Source organism: Furipterus horrens, unplaced genomic scaffold (genome assembly GCF_987537825.1).
Source record: "Furipterus horrens unplaced genomic scaffold, mFurHor1.1.pri manual_scaffold_13, whole genome shotgun sequence".
Classification (NCBI taxonomy): domain Eukaryota; kingdom Metazoa; phylum Chordata; class Mammalia; order Chiroptera; family Furipteridae; genus Furipterus; species Furipterus horrens.
The window spans coordinates 58,055,470-58,069,940 of record NW_028327183.1 but is presented as its reverse complement, the minus strand read 5'-3'; the positions used below and the strand labels follow the sequence as shown (position 1 = coordinate 58,069,940).

At 47.5% G+C, this 14,471-nt stretch overlaps 1 protein-coding gene across 1 annotated transcript; it reads right to left on the bottom strand.

Moving 5' to 3' along the window:
• Positions 1–1,479: 1,479 nt before the first annotated feature.
• Positions 1,480–14,243, bottom strand: LOC149995617 (uncharacterized). The gene is made up of 3 exons (XM_090259754.1): positions 13,680–14,243; positions 8,395–8,521; positions 1,480–4,205 (listed from the first exon to the last, which is right to left on the bottom strand). Exons 1-3 carry the CDS (start codon positions 13,725–13,727, stop codon positions 2,554–2,556), a joined length of 1,827 nt encoding a protein of 608 aa, XP_090115880.1. The 5' UTR covers positions 13,728–14,243; the 3' UTR covers positions 1,480–2,553.
• Between the last annotated feature and the right edge of the window lie 228 nt (positions 14,244–14,471).

Genomic DNA, 14,471 nt, shown 5'->3' with positions numbered 1-14,471 from the left:
GCCCTTCCCCCACCTCTGAGGCTGAGGTCTGGGCTCAGCCTTGCAGTCTGACCATTCTTTCCCAAGACCGGAATCCAGGGCTGGGACGGGTGGGTGGCCTCATACCTAGGGCAACTACCTTCGCTCATGGGGTTTGGGTGGGATTGCGTGCCTACTCCCCTAAAGCACTGACACACATTTTGACAGGACTGCTGCTACCTGTACCTTTTGCACCTGACCACTATTTACAACATGAGTGTCCCTGATTAAAAGATTTCTTTACACAAAATGTAACTGATCACTATGAGAAACTTGGGCATCTAAAACCATTACTGTAAAGAGGGGCAGATGGCCTCAGACCTGGGGCAGGCTTCCTGGGATTTGCGGTCAAAAAACAACTCCCCAAAAATGTTGATAGTCGTTTTGACAGGACAGCTGCTACCTATAGCTTTTGCACTTGACAACTGTTTAAAATAACGTGGTGTCTATTATTAAATTATTATTTAAACAAAATATTGCACTGTGAGAAACTCTGGCATCTGAAGCCATTAGTGTTACTTCCTAACGCTGAACGAATAATTGTTTCTTCACGAACAACTTGGCAACTTCTGTTGCAGGGAAACTGGGATGGGTGTGAGGAAAACGAGGAAACCCAGATGGTCACAACCTGACCTCTGACTAGATTTAGGCCTGTGTGACAATAGGAGAATGTCCCCATGGAGCTAACCTTCGCTTCTTCCTTTCTCCTCTCCCTCCTCCTATTTACTATCCAGGAAATGGGGGCCAACAGACACCTAATACGTTGTCTGAGCCCTTAGAACACTTTACTAATGTCAGTCTGGAGCCACAGGGCCCCGGCCATGTTCCCAGACACTAGACGTGTTGCGGGACTTGCTCTCCATGCAGCCCTGTGGACGCCTTGGAAGCAGCTCGTGTGCATGGCGGATGGCGTGGCCTCCCCCCAGCGCTGACGTTGCCGAGACTCGTCTGGGCAGGACTTCTCTAAAGTCCTAGTCCTACCTGTGGGCTCCAATATCCAGTCTGGCACTGGCGCATGGGCTAGGAACAACACCTTGGGCATGGATCCTTGGATGGAATACACACACTGCTATATGTGCATCCTCCTCTAGTGCTCGTAATGTTAATGTCCCAGAAGAAGGTATTCCTGCACTTGCCAAACACATATGGCTTCTCTCCCATGTGGATCTTGTGGTGGAGGGTAAGTGAGAAGTGCCTAACAAAGGTCTGCCCATGCTTGTACGGTATCTTGTTGAGGTGGTGATGCTGGTGCATTGTCACGGATGAGTGTCTTGTAAAGTGCATCAGGCAGATGGAACACTCCTAGGGCTTCTCCAGGTTGTGCAAGCACCTCTGGATAGTGAGAGTCAAATTCCAGATGACCTGTTTTTCACATATCTGCACGAGAAGTGCTTCTCCCCAGTGTGCGTGTTGCTGTAGTTTGTGGAACGGAGACGCGGAGGTAAAATCCAGCAGACGGAATGAGTGATCAATAACGAATGGAGGGCTGCAGCTCGCTCAGGCTATCAGCGAACACTAACAGTCCAACTGTTCCTTTTATTGAGTTACAAACATTACTAAAAATAGAATCAAGAAAAAAAGAAAAGCTTACGTGCCTAACATACATTCCTTCAGCGGAATGAAGGTAAATGTTAAGTTTGCAAATTTACAAAGCAAAGCAGGAAACCATAGGGGTCCGTTCCACAAGACATGTTATCACTATGGGAAAGGAGACACTGTTCTTCTTGCTTCTTTGATCTCAGAGGCTTGTGATCCGGCCACCAGGAGCTGTGTGCAGCTGCTGGCATCAGGGGGACTCATGTGCGAGTCAGGGCTGGTTGAATCACAAGGCACCTGGACGTTGGGGCTTGTGTGCAAGCCCCCAAATGCATTCCTTCTTGATTTCCTGTTTAGTGCATCCTCTGCTGCAGGATGAAGTGTGTCTTCTGGCTGAAGTCCTTTATGTAGTCCCCGCACACATATGGCTTGTTCTAGGTGTCCATGCACTGGTGGATGGATGGTGAGGCAGGAAGGTCAGGTGAATTGTTTCCCACACACAGCATGCAGGATGAACTTCAACCTGGAGTGGATCCTCAGAACTCTTCTCAGGTGAGTTACAGCCTTGAAGCAGTCCACTGAGGGATGTGGCTTCTCCATATGTGCTTCATCTGGAGCAGTATGAAGTTCATGTTCTGGCTATAGACTTTGCTGCAGTCTCCGAATGTGAAAGGTATTTCCCCAGTATGCACATGCTGGTGGATGGGGAGTTTCGAAGGCTGGGCAAACTGCTTCCCACAGGTGTGGCACAATTAGGGCTTCTCCCCAGACTGAATTAGTTGGTGGCTCTGAAGGTATGAGTTACAGGTGAAAGCCTTGCCGCAGTCCTCACACTTGTAAGGCTTTCCCCTGTGTGCACATGCTGGTGGATGGGGAGGCTCAACTGATGGGTGAACTGCTTCCCACACATGGTGCACAAGAAAGGCTTCTCCCTGATGTGCATCCTCTGGTACAGAACAAGATTGCCTTTCTAGCTGAAGCCTTTTCTGTAGACCCTGTTCACCACGCTTTCTCCCTGGTGTGCGTCCCCTGCTGTACTGTACGCTGAGGCCCTCGGTCCGTGTGAAGACCTTTCCGGAATTCTCCCATGCATAAGGCTTCTCTGCAGTGTGTCCTCTGGTGTGCGCTGAGGCTCTGCTTCCATGTGAAGGGCTTTCCACAGTCCCCACATGAATAAGGCTTCTCCCCAGTGTGCGTCTTCTGGTGAACAATGAGGCTACTGTTCTCATTGAAGGTTTTGCCACAATCCCAGCAAACATATGGCTTCTCCCCAGTGTGCGTCCTCTGGTGTCTAATGAGGACCTTATTCTGTGTGAATGCCTTTCCAATGTCCCTGCATGCATACAGCTTCTCTCTGCTGTGCGTCCTCTGGTGCAAGACTAGGTGCGCTTTCTGGTTGAAGGCCTTGCCACAGTCTGCACATGTGTATGGCTTCTCCCCGGTGTGAGTCCTCTGGTGCAGAATGAGGGTCCTCTTCTGGATGAAGGCCTTGTCACAGTCCTCGCATGTGTATGGTTTCTCCCCGCTGTGCATCCTCCTGTGCAGGATGAGGTTCCTGCTCCGGCTGAAGGCCTTGCCACAGTCCTCGCATGTGTACGGCTTCTCCCCGCTGTGTGTCCTCCTGTGCAGGATGAGGTTCCTGCTCCGGCTGAAGGCCTTGCCACAGTCCTCGCATGTGTACGGCTTCTCCCCAGTGTGCATCCTCTGGTGCAGGATGAGATTCCCACTTTGCCGAAAGGCCTTGCCACAGTCCTCGCATGTGTACGGCTTCTCCCCAGTGTGCGTCCTCTGGTGCAGGATGAGATTCCCACTCTGCCGGAAGGCCTTGCCACAGTCCTCACATGTGTATGGCTTCGCCCCAGTGTGAGTCCTCTGGTGAACAACGAGGTTACTGTTCAGGCTGAAGGCCTTGCCACAGACCTCGCAGACGTATGGCTTCTCCCCAGTGTGTGTCCTCTGGTGTAGGATGAGGTTCCTGTTCTGGCTGAAAGCCTTGCCACAGTCCTCACATGTGTATGGCTTCTCCCCGGTGTGAGTCATCTGGTGAACAATCAGGTTCCCATTCCGGCTGAAGGCCTTGCCACAGTCCCCGCATGTGTATGGCTTTTCCCCAGTGTGCACACGCTGGTGGGCAGTTAGGCCCAATACCGAGGTGAATGTCTTCCCACAGGTGGTGCACGAAAAGGGCTTCTCCCTGCTGTGGAGTCTTTGGTGGTTCCTCAGGAATGAGTTATAGCCAAAAGCCTTGCCACAGTCCCCACACACAAAGGACTTCGTCACTGTGAGGGGTTTCGAAGGGGAACTTAGGCTTGAAGCATGTAAGTTCTTCCTAGGCATGGCGGACGGGTGCGTCCCTGCTCCTCTCCATCCTTCAGATCTGGGTGGGGTCGAAAAGGGCCTTTGCTGGACAAATGCCTTAAATTCATGACTTCGAGGGGCTAATGCTGGTGACATGTTCAAATGCCACAGATAGGTCCCTGGGCTCCCATGTCGCCATCTGGATAGGTCACCCTGTGTCCTTGCTCCTTCATAGGCACAACCCCAGGCACAATCACTTGTAGCTCCTTCAGCCACCACCGCAACAGAGAGTCTGTCTTCCCAAACGTCTTCCTGTGGGTCCGATTCTTTCAGGTCAGGTCTAGTCTCCATGTCTGAAGGGTTGGGTTGGGAAGAGAGATGGCATATGTGTAGTTAACACAGCTGAAACATGATAAGGCACAGCCTGAGAGCAGGGACAACCTGTCATGGGGGCAACAGGAGAAGGGAAGAAGTGAGCTGAAACAGTGAGGCTGCGGGAGGTGAGCAGAGAGTGAGAAAGGTCCCCCTGGGAGTGGGTGCAAAGGCAGCCAGGGGAGCTCACAGATGGGTGGATAGCTCCCTGGAGAGAAAGAGGACGAAGGCGGGCTTGGAGGAGCGGATGCAAGAATCCCGCTAACCGAGAGAGTGTTCACCGCACCCGGCTCGCTCCTCACTTGTAGGCCTCGTCCTAACTCTCCCAGCTAGCTGTGCTTCTCAAACCACCCGCTTTTATTAAAAAGGATAAAATAACACCCGACTCACAAGTGGATGTGATGATAGTCCTGTCTCCCCAACCAACCACCCCACAACATACGCTGCTCAGGAGTGGCCTGGCCTTGGCTGCTGACTCCTCACCCTCCTTGTGCACACTCGTCCTTCACTACTGACCACAGGAGATCCAGTCCCCTCCTCTGTGTGTCCTGTGGGGTACTAATATCTGTTTTCAGTTTGGGGCTGTTCTGAGTTCTGGACATGGACCTCACAGTTGTACCCAACGTTTGAAAACTTGCACAATAATCTCATTGAAACAGTGAAGATCCTGCCATATGGAGCCCTCCTTCCTAGGTGACAGCTGAAAAAGCGGGAATGGGAAACAGCAGTCGCCTTCCCCCACTGAACGCAACACTGGCCCCACAACACCCGAGTTTTTGACCAGTCCCCCCAGTACGAGAGCCTGGAATTCAGTCTCATCTCTATGCTGACACCACCTAAATGGATTCCCCATCAGGACCTCCTGTCGGAGCTCTGCTGAGGAATGATCCAAGGACCGTGAGCCTCCCCTATGGGGTATCGCAAAGCTAATGCACTTGCATGCAAGACCTGTGATTTTGGAACCTTTGCTCCCAAATAACAGAGGCCCATCAGAGACGCAGAAATATAAGTCAGACACAAATGGCCGACATCATATGATTCCACTCATATGAGGTAAGTGGAATCATCAAATTGATAGACTGAAAGTAGGACCTGGGTGCCGGGATTCGAGTAGGGGTATGGGGATCTGCTGTTTAGAGGAGATAGATCGTCCGTCGTGGGAAGATTATGAGTTCTGGAGGTGGATGGCGGTGACAGTTGAACTTAATGTGAATGTACACATGACATTGAACCGTACTCATAAACACAGTTCAATGGTCAATTTTATGTTATGTATATTTTGCAACCATTAAGAAAATGAAAAATTTAAATAGAAAAAAAAAAAGATTTAGTAGTCATCTTTGACTTACTACTTCCCACCACCATCACAGTTAACAAATGCCACCTCATATGAAAACACTGCGAACTGCACCAGAACTACCCATGACCCTTTGTGCCAACACAGAGCGCCAGACCCACTCTTACAACGCACGGTCCGCTCCATGGGAAGAAAGTCTCAGCCGTCAGATCAAACCCACCAGCACTTTCTCAGTGCATGGTGATCACAGGCAATGTCTTCCTTTCCCCTGAGTGCTTTCTGCCATCCACTGCCCCTCTTCTTTGTTTCTCTCTGATGTCCTTGTCCAAGCCCAGTGCTTCCAGCCTCAGGGCCTTTGCACCTGCTGTTCCCCTGGCCTTCCCATGAGCGCTCATCCTGAGGTCCCAGTGAGCCTTTGTTCCTATAGGTAGGCCTTTTCTGTCCACACTATGGTGGAAAGGAAGCTCCCGCATGCAAGTCTATTGCCTCCATCACTGTGAGCACTCGTTAACATTACACTTAACTGATCTGCGTACTGCCAGCTCCACATGGGGAAATCTGTGAGAAGAAACCAGAGTAACTCTTCACGGCCGTCGGTTTGGCAATGTTCCCAGCGATGTGACACCGAAAGCACAGGGAACAACAAAATAAATAAACTGGACGACATAAACATAAAACAATTGTGTTTTAAATGATGCCATCAAGGAAAAGTCTCCCAACAGAATGGGACAAACAGTTGCTAAACAGCCATCTGTTAAAAGACTTGTATGAGAATTAATAAAAACAGAATATGTAAAGAACTTTCCATCGTTAAGGTTATGGAAGCAACAACCACCCCAAATAAACAGGCAAAAGACTGAACCAGACACTTCACCGAAGAGAACAGACCGCTGACAAAGGAGCACCTGGGAAGCCCTCAGCACCAGCTGTCAGCTGGGCCGTGGTAAGACCGCTCACCAACCAGAGTGGCTGCAGTGAGAAAGGCTGAGCATACTCAGTTCTGACAAGCACACGGAGCAGTGCAATGCCCAATGCCTGCTGCTGGAAGCAAAAGTGAGACAAGTGCTTTGGGAAAAAGGGTGGCATTTCTGAAAAAGTTAAAAACGCACCATTGTATGACCAACTGTGCTCAATAGAAAGGACATCTTGTGTCTCCAGGAAATTGTCCAGAACTGGGAACAACCCATATGTTTATCAATCAAGTGATTGTATAAACACATGGTCGTGTCTCCATGAAGTAGACTGTTACACTGAAATAAAAAGAAGTTAACTATTGACCTGGCTGGGTGGCTAAGATGATTGTCTGGAGCATTGTCCCTCGAAACAAAAGGTTGTGGGTTTGATCCCCAGTCAGGACTCGTACGGAGGCAACTCTAATTTCTCTTGCTCTGTCTAAAATCAATAAAATTTTGTCAGATGAGGATTTAAATTTTTAAAAAGAGATAAATGAAGCTAACTATTTATATGTACAGAAAATATATTGAACCTCAAAAAAAGTGAAGCCAAGGGTAAGAAGTGAAAGAAAAAAAAAAAAAAGGAGTACGGGCTACATAATCCCATATATATCATCATCTAGAAGAGGCACACTAAACAGCAGTGACATAAAGCAGACCACTGGTCACCGTGGGAATGAAGCTGGCCGACAGGAAAGAGAAAGTCTTTGGGTTACTGGACGACTCTGCTGCATCACGACAATTACTTCCCGGGTGAACATGAATGTCAAAACGCATCAAATAGTTCAAATCAACTATGTATAGTTAATTATAGGTCAGTTGAATTTCCTGAATTGCTTTAAAGAAATGAACTCATACTCCACTTCTGAAAGTTAGTGTTTTTCCTGAACAATACTGTCCCAGGACCTCCTTCTGTGTCAGCGACCACAAAGAGTGTTCAGCTTTGGAGAACGTCGTATTTCCACTGAACTGATACACCCTGATACGTTCAGTCAGTCCTGTAGGTGAGCATGCACGGCACTGCTCTTGATTTTTCTTCCTCTGAAAACTGCACACTTACTGGAAAATTCTAAATGGATATATCCCAGAAATGGAATCGTTTATATTTGGTTGATGATACCAAACTGTCTGCCCAAAGAGCTGTACTTTATGCTCCTAAAATGAAGAGTCCCTTTCCTAGAACATCATATCACAGGAAGCTGTTACTGTTTTTTTTTCTTCTATAACCTCACCCAAAATATACTTAGGGAGAAAGGGAATGGGAACAGAGAGTGAGAGGGGGAGAAAGGGAGAGGTTAGAGGGGCAAAATGGGGAAAGGGGAGATCGAGAGAGTGAGAGAGGGGCAGTGGTTAGAGGGGGAGATGGAAAGAGGGGGCGAGGAAGGAGAGAAGCATTGATTGGTTGCCTCCCATATGTGCCCTTCATGAGGATCAAATTCGAACCTACGTATGTGCCCTGACAGCGAATTTAACTTGCAACTTTTGGGGATACCAGACAAAGTAAAACCATCTGTGCCACGTCTCGCCGGGGATGTTTTCCTTTTTCATGTCTGCGTACCTCATGGGTGGGAATTATATTTCTGTGATTAAATTAGTACTTCTTGATTATTAGTGATTTATAAATCTTTACAAAGTGTAACTGTGCGCATTTCTATATATGTGAACAGTATACTCATAACCTTGGTCCATCTCTCAATCATTCACATGTCTTTTTCTCATTATTCTGAGGTCTTTACATATTTACAATCCTCTAAATGTTAGCATGTGGTAAATACTCTTCCCCACTTCATCACCTTGTGCTTTATTTTTAGCCTCGAGTAACCTGAGCACTATCTCATCAGGTCCGTGCATCTTTTTAATTTCTCTGTCATCCTAAGGTGACGGACAGGTGGTGTATAACATGGCAAAGATGGCCCTTACCCAGTGAGACCAGGTTCCAGTAGGTCTCCATCATCACGTCTCTGTACAGGTCCTTCTGCGCAGGCTTCAGCTGCTGCCACTCCTCCTGGGTGAAGTCCACCATCACATCCCTGAATGCCACCGAGTCCTGCGAGAGGAAGCATACACCAGTCACCGCAGGGCCCTCTTCACAAGGGCCGAGATACCAGGTCAGAAGGGCCGAGAGGATCAGGAAGGTACACAGGATGCATGTGACGTCGTGTCTGCAGGGTGCAGAGCTTGGAAGAACCTGATCACGCTGTGTCACAGGTGACTAAGTGCACTGGATGGTCCTCGGATGGACAAATATTAACTATGGGGCTATTGACCAGGAAGACAAACAATGTCATTAAACAATGGGTAAGGGTCTAAATAGACAATTCTCCAAAGAGGACACACACATGGCCAACAGACACATGAAAAATACCTAACATCACAAATCATGTGGGGGCTGCAAGTTGAAATTCAATGAAATATCACCTAACACTTGTCAGACCGAAACCTGTGTAAGAGACTCACAATCTCGTCAATGTCATCATGACTAGTGCATGAACTTCAGCGTCTCAAGGAGCGTCCGGGAAGCTAGGTGTGATCTGTGGTGGGGGCCTTGGAGGGACATTCCAAGTAGGGACAGGTGGGTCAAGATCTGAGGCTTAAACAGCAGTGACAAGCACTGAGGATGCAGAAACCATGACCCTGTGCCTAATGAATGTGGCTTGGCACTCTGTGGACAAAGATATGACAATAATGATGTCACCAAACCAGTAACAACACCTGTCACTCAATAGGCAGTGGCTCTGTTCAGGGTTTTAGTGTAAGTCATGCTGCTTGCTGAGATTTGTGTTGACTTCCTGTGTTGAGTGCTAACCTCCAACATCTCAGGATGGGACCTAATTTGGAAACAAGGTCATTGCAGGTGTACACAGTGAAAATGAGGTCACACTGGAGAAGTGTGTCCCCTAAGGCAACAGGACTGATATCCTTATAAAAAGGGGAAATTTGTGCACAGAGACACGCACGCAGGTATATGCCACATGAGGATGGGAGTTATGGTTCCATGAGCCATGGAACCAGTAGAGGCTGAGTCACACGGCTGGAACAGACCCTCCCCAGGTTCCACAGAGGTGGCAGTGCCCTCCCGACGCCTTCAGTTCCAACTTCCACGTCCCAGAACTGTGGTAACTTCCTATAGTTCAAGCCTCCCTGTCTGTGATGCCAGAGCAGAGGAACGTATGTGTCATTGATCATGAACCACGCACAGCTCACTTTCCTGGAGAGGGGCCTCATGTGCTGGCCATCCCTCTGGGTTCTGAGTACCTGCCAGGGACTCAGGACTTATGCTGGCCTCCTCTGTCCTGGGGCCACCACCACATGATGAGGGTGTGGTCCAGGGCAGTGGGTCATTAATATCTGTGTTTGAGAGCCTGTAATGAATGGCTGGCTCTGCTTCCCAGTCCCGGCTGTTTCCTCAGACAACCGACAACCTTTATGAGCTTGTTTGATATGTGGACCTCCTAGTAACAACGTCCCCCAGGTAGCTGTTATGAGGGTAAATGAGGTCACACGTGTGATTCCAGTGTTGTATGGCTATTGGAACTTCCGGTAATGGCAGCTACTGCTCTTCTCATCCTATTAACTGGACATTTCATATACATCTATAGGCTTTTAATCCTTAACACTAATTTCATATTATTATTTGATGCTATGTCCCACTCAACCTTTGGGAGAGCCCACGTAATAATTTTTTCCTTTTCTAATTCTGTTCCAAAGGCATATGTCTTGACTTGAGAGAGAGGAAGGAGAGAAACATCCATCATCTGCCTCCCAAACGCACCCTGAGCTGGGATTTGAACCCACAACCTTTTGGTATATGAGACACTGCTACAACGACCTAGCAACCCAGCCAGGGAAGGCTCTATTTTTAGAAAAGTCAGAAAGTAATTACACTAAAAAAGATTAAGAAAAAGAAATGTAACCCTCAAATCCCAACCACATGAAAATGAGAATCGTCAAAAAATCCTAAGCAATGAAAGCAACCATTACAGAGAAGGCAAAAGTGAGACATCATGGTGCAGCCACCTTGGAAAACAGTTGGATCACATCTTGAATGGTTAATTATACTGTTATCAAAGGAAACATAATTTCCTACACTGCACTCAAGAGAAATGAGAAGATCAAACACAGAACTGTCCATGAATATTCACAGCAGCATTACTAACAACCACCACAAAGTAGAAACAACCCAAATGTACACCACACTGTCTACCTTTATGAAGCAATAGTAAAGAGCCATGAAAAATGACACCTGATATGACATAGATGTATATTAAAAACACGAAGCTCACCGAAAACAGCCAGACCCAAAAGCCAAATATTGTGTGACTGCATTATTAAGAAATGTTCAGCCATGGCCAGTTTGCTCAGTTGGTTGCAGCACTGTCAGCACACCCAAACACCCAAAGGTTGAAGGTGCAGTCCAAATTCGGACACATGAGGGGGGCAACAGATCCATGTTTCTGTCAGAAATCGATGTTTCTCTACCTCTCTTTCTTTCTTGCTTCCATTTGCTCTCAAAAGAAATGAAATCTTAACACATTGCACACGGGTGGCGAGAATTCTCGTCATTTCTAAAAGGCATTTAAATACCCCGGTACGCAATGTGTTAAAAATAATAAAAGTCTTCAGATTCATGTTGACCAGCAATGCATATGATAAATAATTTGCTGTTCAGGACTGTTTTGTATGGTTTCGGGAAATGTAGCCCAGCCGCAAGCTAGGTATGCCTCGTACCCCCGCGGAGGCCTATAAGACTTGGTCAGAAAACTGGTTAGGTAGAGGAAGACATGACTCGACAGACACTCAGGAAGTTCCCATGGGAACTAGATTTGAAGAATGCATATTATGCTTTAGAGCTTGCTCTGCTTTTCTTATCTTTTAGTTAACTATAAACAGTGTGTACTAAAAAGGTATGAAGCCTTGCACCTGATGTCTGTAAGGCATCAGGACGTTTAACAGACCCTGACAGAGCGGTCAGTGTGTTCTTCACATTGATATCTGTAATCAGTAACTGTCCACTGTAACCCAAGCATCTGAAAGCTACTGACGATTCATAAGTCTTGACCTTCAACCTTCCAAATCCCCTCCTCAGTAAAAGGAACCAGGAGAAAGCATTCAATGATGTTCTCCACTACAGAGATTTGCCACCTTTCCTCCTTTTACAAAAAAGACAATGTCCTGGATAATTTTGTCCTCATCCATGACCCCGAAACCTTTGCTGGACAGGGAGTTTCCACCGAGCTGAGGCACTGGAGGCAGAGAGCCTTAATTTGCCAGCCTGCAGAACTGGCGAATAAATATTTCCTAAAGATCAAACCTCACAAATACCATGAATGATGCTACTCAGAAAGAGATCATGTGATATCAGTTTCTCCTACCGCAAGGTTAGTTTATTCCACTTGTTGTTCGTATTTGATACATTATAAGAAAGGAACAACAGCCAAGTGAAAGAGTGTTAGACCCTGCTACACTGTGGTGAGAAAATAAACTGTCCTAGCCCATAACTATAAGGACTTCTGAAAGGCCTTTAAAATACCCACCCCAGCACAAGTCAGATTGGATCAGTGAAGTGAATTCCATGTGAACCGAAGGGTCACTGTTCGATTCCCAATCAGGGCACATGGCTGTGTCGCTGGTCAGGGCCCCAGTTGAGGGCATGCAAGAGGGAACCCATTGATGTTTCTCTCACATACTGTTCTGTCTTATCCTCTTATTTCTCCCACACTTCACCTCTCTCTAGAACTAAAAAAATCTTTACACAGTTGCTCCACCTCTTTATTAAGCACATTTAAAAAAAAAGAAAACAGTCATACAAACTGGAGGGGAAAGTTGATTACTTGCGCTAATCCGGAGGCTCAGTTGTTCGAAGCATTATGCCGTAAATACAGCGTTTACTGATTTGATCTGGGGTGGGGGCGCACGCAAAAGGCAACCGATCAAGGTTTCTCTCTTACACCTGTGTTTTGCTCCCTTCCTCTCTGGGTAAAACTCAATAAACATATCCTCTGGAGGAAAAACATGAAAACATTTATCCACAGACATATATAATATAGTGATTTGAGAAAGAGAAAGAAATATTCTTTCATTTATTGATGAATTCATTGATTTCTTCTCCTTTGTGCTCTGACCAGGGATCGAACCCACAACCTGGGATTAGTAAGATGATGCTCTAACCTACTGAGAAAAAAGTATATATATGATAACAAATTTCTTGAATATGAGGAAATTGACAGAATACCAAACATAGCCATGTTGCAGGAAGACAGATCTCTGGGTCGGGGCATTCTCATGCTCCTCCGCCCACGTGTCGTCCCATGACCCAGGAGATGATGACCAAATCTTGTCTCCACCTTCAGCTTTAGGCCGTTAAGGCCACTGGATCATGGAATCCTGGGAACAGTGAGTTCTGTTGTGTACTCCATCTGCCTCCTTGTTAATAAAGTCTTAAAATGGAGCTGGCATTGAGGATTAGTGGGTCTGCCTTGCTTCCTGGACAGGTGCTAGCTAAACTAGGAGTTACCCTGGCTGTATTTTACATATTTTAATGACACTTGGTAAGAATTTTTTCACTTGTAAAATTCTCCTATAGTTGGCTGGAATGTCACAGCCCCTGTTCTAGTCACTTTTGAAATCCTAATAAAAGGAGGATGAGGCTTCTTGCTCTCAGCTGTTGGTCAGAGCGAGCCACAGTCCTCCGTTCGTTACTGGCCAATAATCCTGCTAGCTGGATTTATTTCAGCATCCGAGATCATAATTAACACTTCATAGCCACCCGCTAAAAAACCATAAAACTTCAAGGTGACATCTGCGGATGTTCACAGATCCCTCCCCACGGCCATCCTCTGACTGTCCCCTGGGCATATACTACGGTCTGCCCATTGCTCAAGATTCCTATCCAGCAGGTCCAGTCCAAGGCCTCTTTCACGCTAGATGGAACAGGTTTCACATGTCATTCCAGGTGCCTGCCAATGTCTCCACAGATCCCCAGCGTAGGACAGGTCACTCCACAGCTAATGTGTCCCATGTGGTTGAGAAAAGTCAGTGTCAGTACAGTAACCTACCATGTTATGGTGGACACATTTCCTGGACAAAGGGCCTGATGCCTGGGCCCTAGGCCCGTGGACCTGCGTGGGGCTCACGTGTGGCAGGGAGTCCTTCCTGCCCCGAAAACTGACCCTAGGAGTGATCTGGGAAAGGGTGACATGACTCACCTGGGCCTTCCGGGTCAGTGACTGGGTGGCCATTCTTCCAGTGCCCATGGTGACTGGGGTACGGGCAGGCTGTGCAAAGGGGGAGAAAGACTAAGGCACAGGAAGAAATCAGGTCGAAGTCTGCCCCACAATGCAGACAGTAGAGACAGACACACCCTTTGGAGACAGGCAGACAGAAACATGTATATAGGTTAACTGTGAACGCATTTTGGGGAAATCTATGACATATGAAGCCCTTCACAAATTCTCTTATTTGATATTCATGACAACATACAGGATGGGGACTATTTCCACTCACCCCATTTCACAGATGAGGAAACTGAGGCCCAAGGACATAAGGCACACACACAAGACAAAGATGGCATTCGGGCTGGGCTGACTTCATCTGGGTTCAATGGCTCGGTGCACACGTCACACCAATACAGTGAGCCTTCCCCAACACACACAAATAGACATGCGATACTGTCAGTTCCATAGCCTAAAGGAACAGTACCCAGTGACAGTCAGTGGGTCTGACTATTGAACCCAGGACCCACAAGACACTGTAGCGCCGCCTCCACCTTGAGCGTCTATCCCAGATCTCATAAGGTTACTGTGAGGCTCAATCATCAGCAGGGCGCCTGGTTCCATGAGGCACACAGTAAGAACTCAGTCCACCCCTGGTCAGTGGCTCAGTTGGTTGGAGCGTTGTCTGGAACACAAAAGAGTCAGGTACAATCCCTGTTTCGAGGCCAGGGCCTAGGGTGCCGGATTCATCCCCTAGCCCAGGTCGGGGTATGAGTGGGAAGCAAA

Bases quoted from the DNA above. Each gene is read 5' to 3' on its own strand.
- LOC149995617 (XM_090259754.1), bottom strand. From the start codon at position 13,727: ATGGGCACTGGAAGAATGGCCACCCAGTCACTGACCCGGAAGGCCCAG. The intron at 8,522-13,679 runs GTGAGTCATGTC...TTCCTCTCGCAG, and splicing joins CACTGACCCGGAAGGCCCAG to GACTCGGTGGCATTCAGGGA. The intron at 4,206-8,394 runs GTAAGGGCCATC...CCAACCCTTCAG, and splicing joins CTGGAACCTGGTCTCACTGG to ACATGGAGACTAGACCTGAC.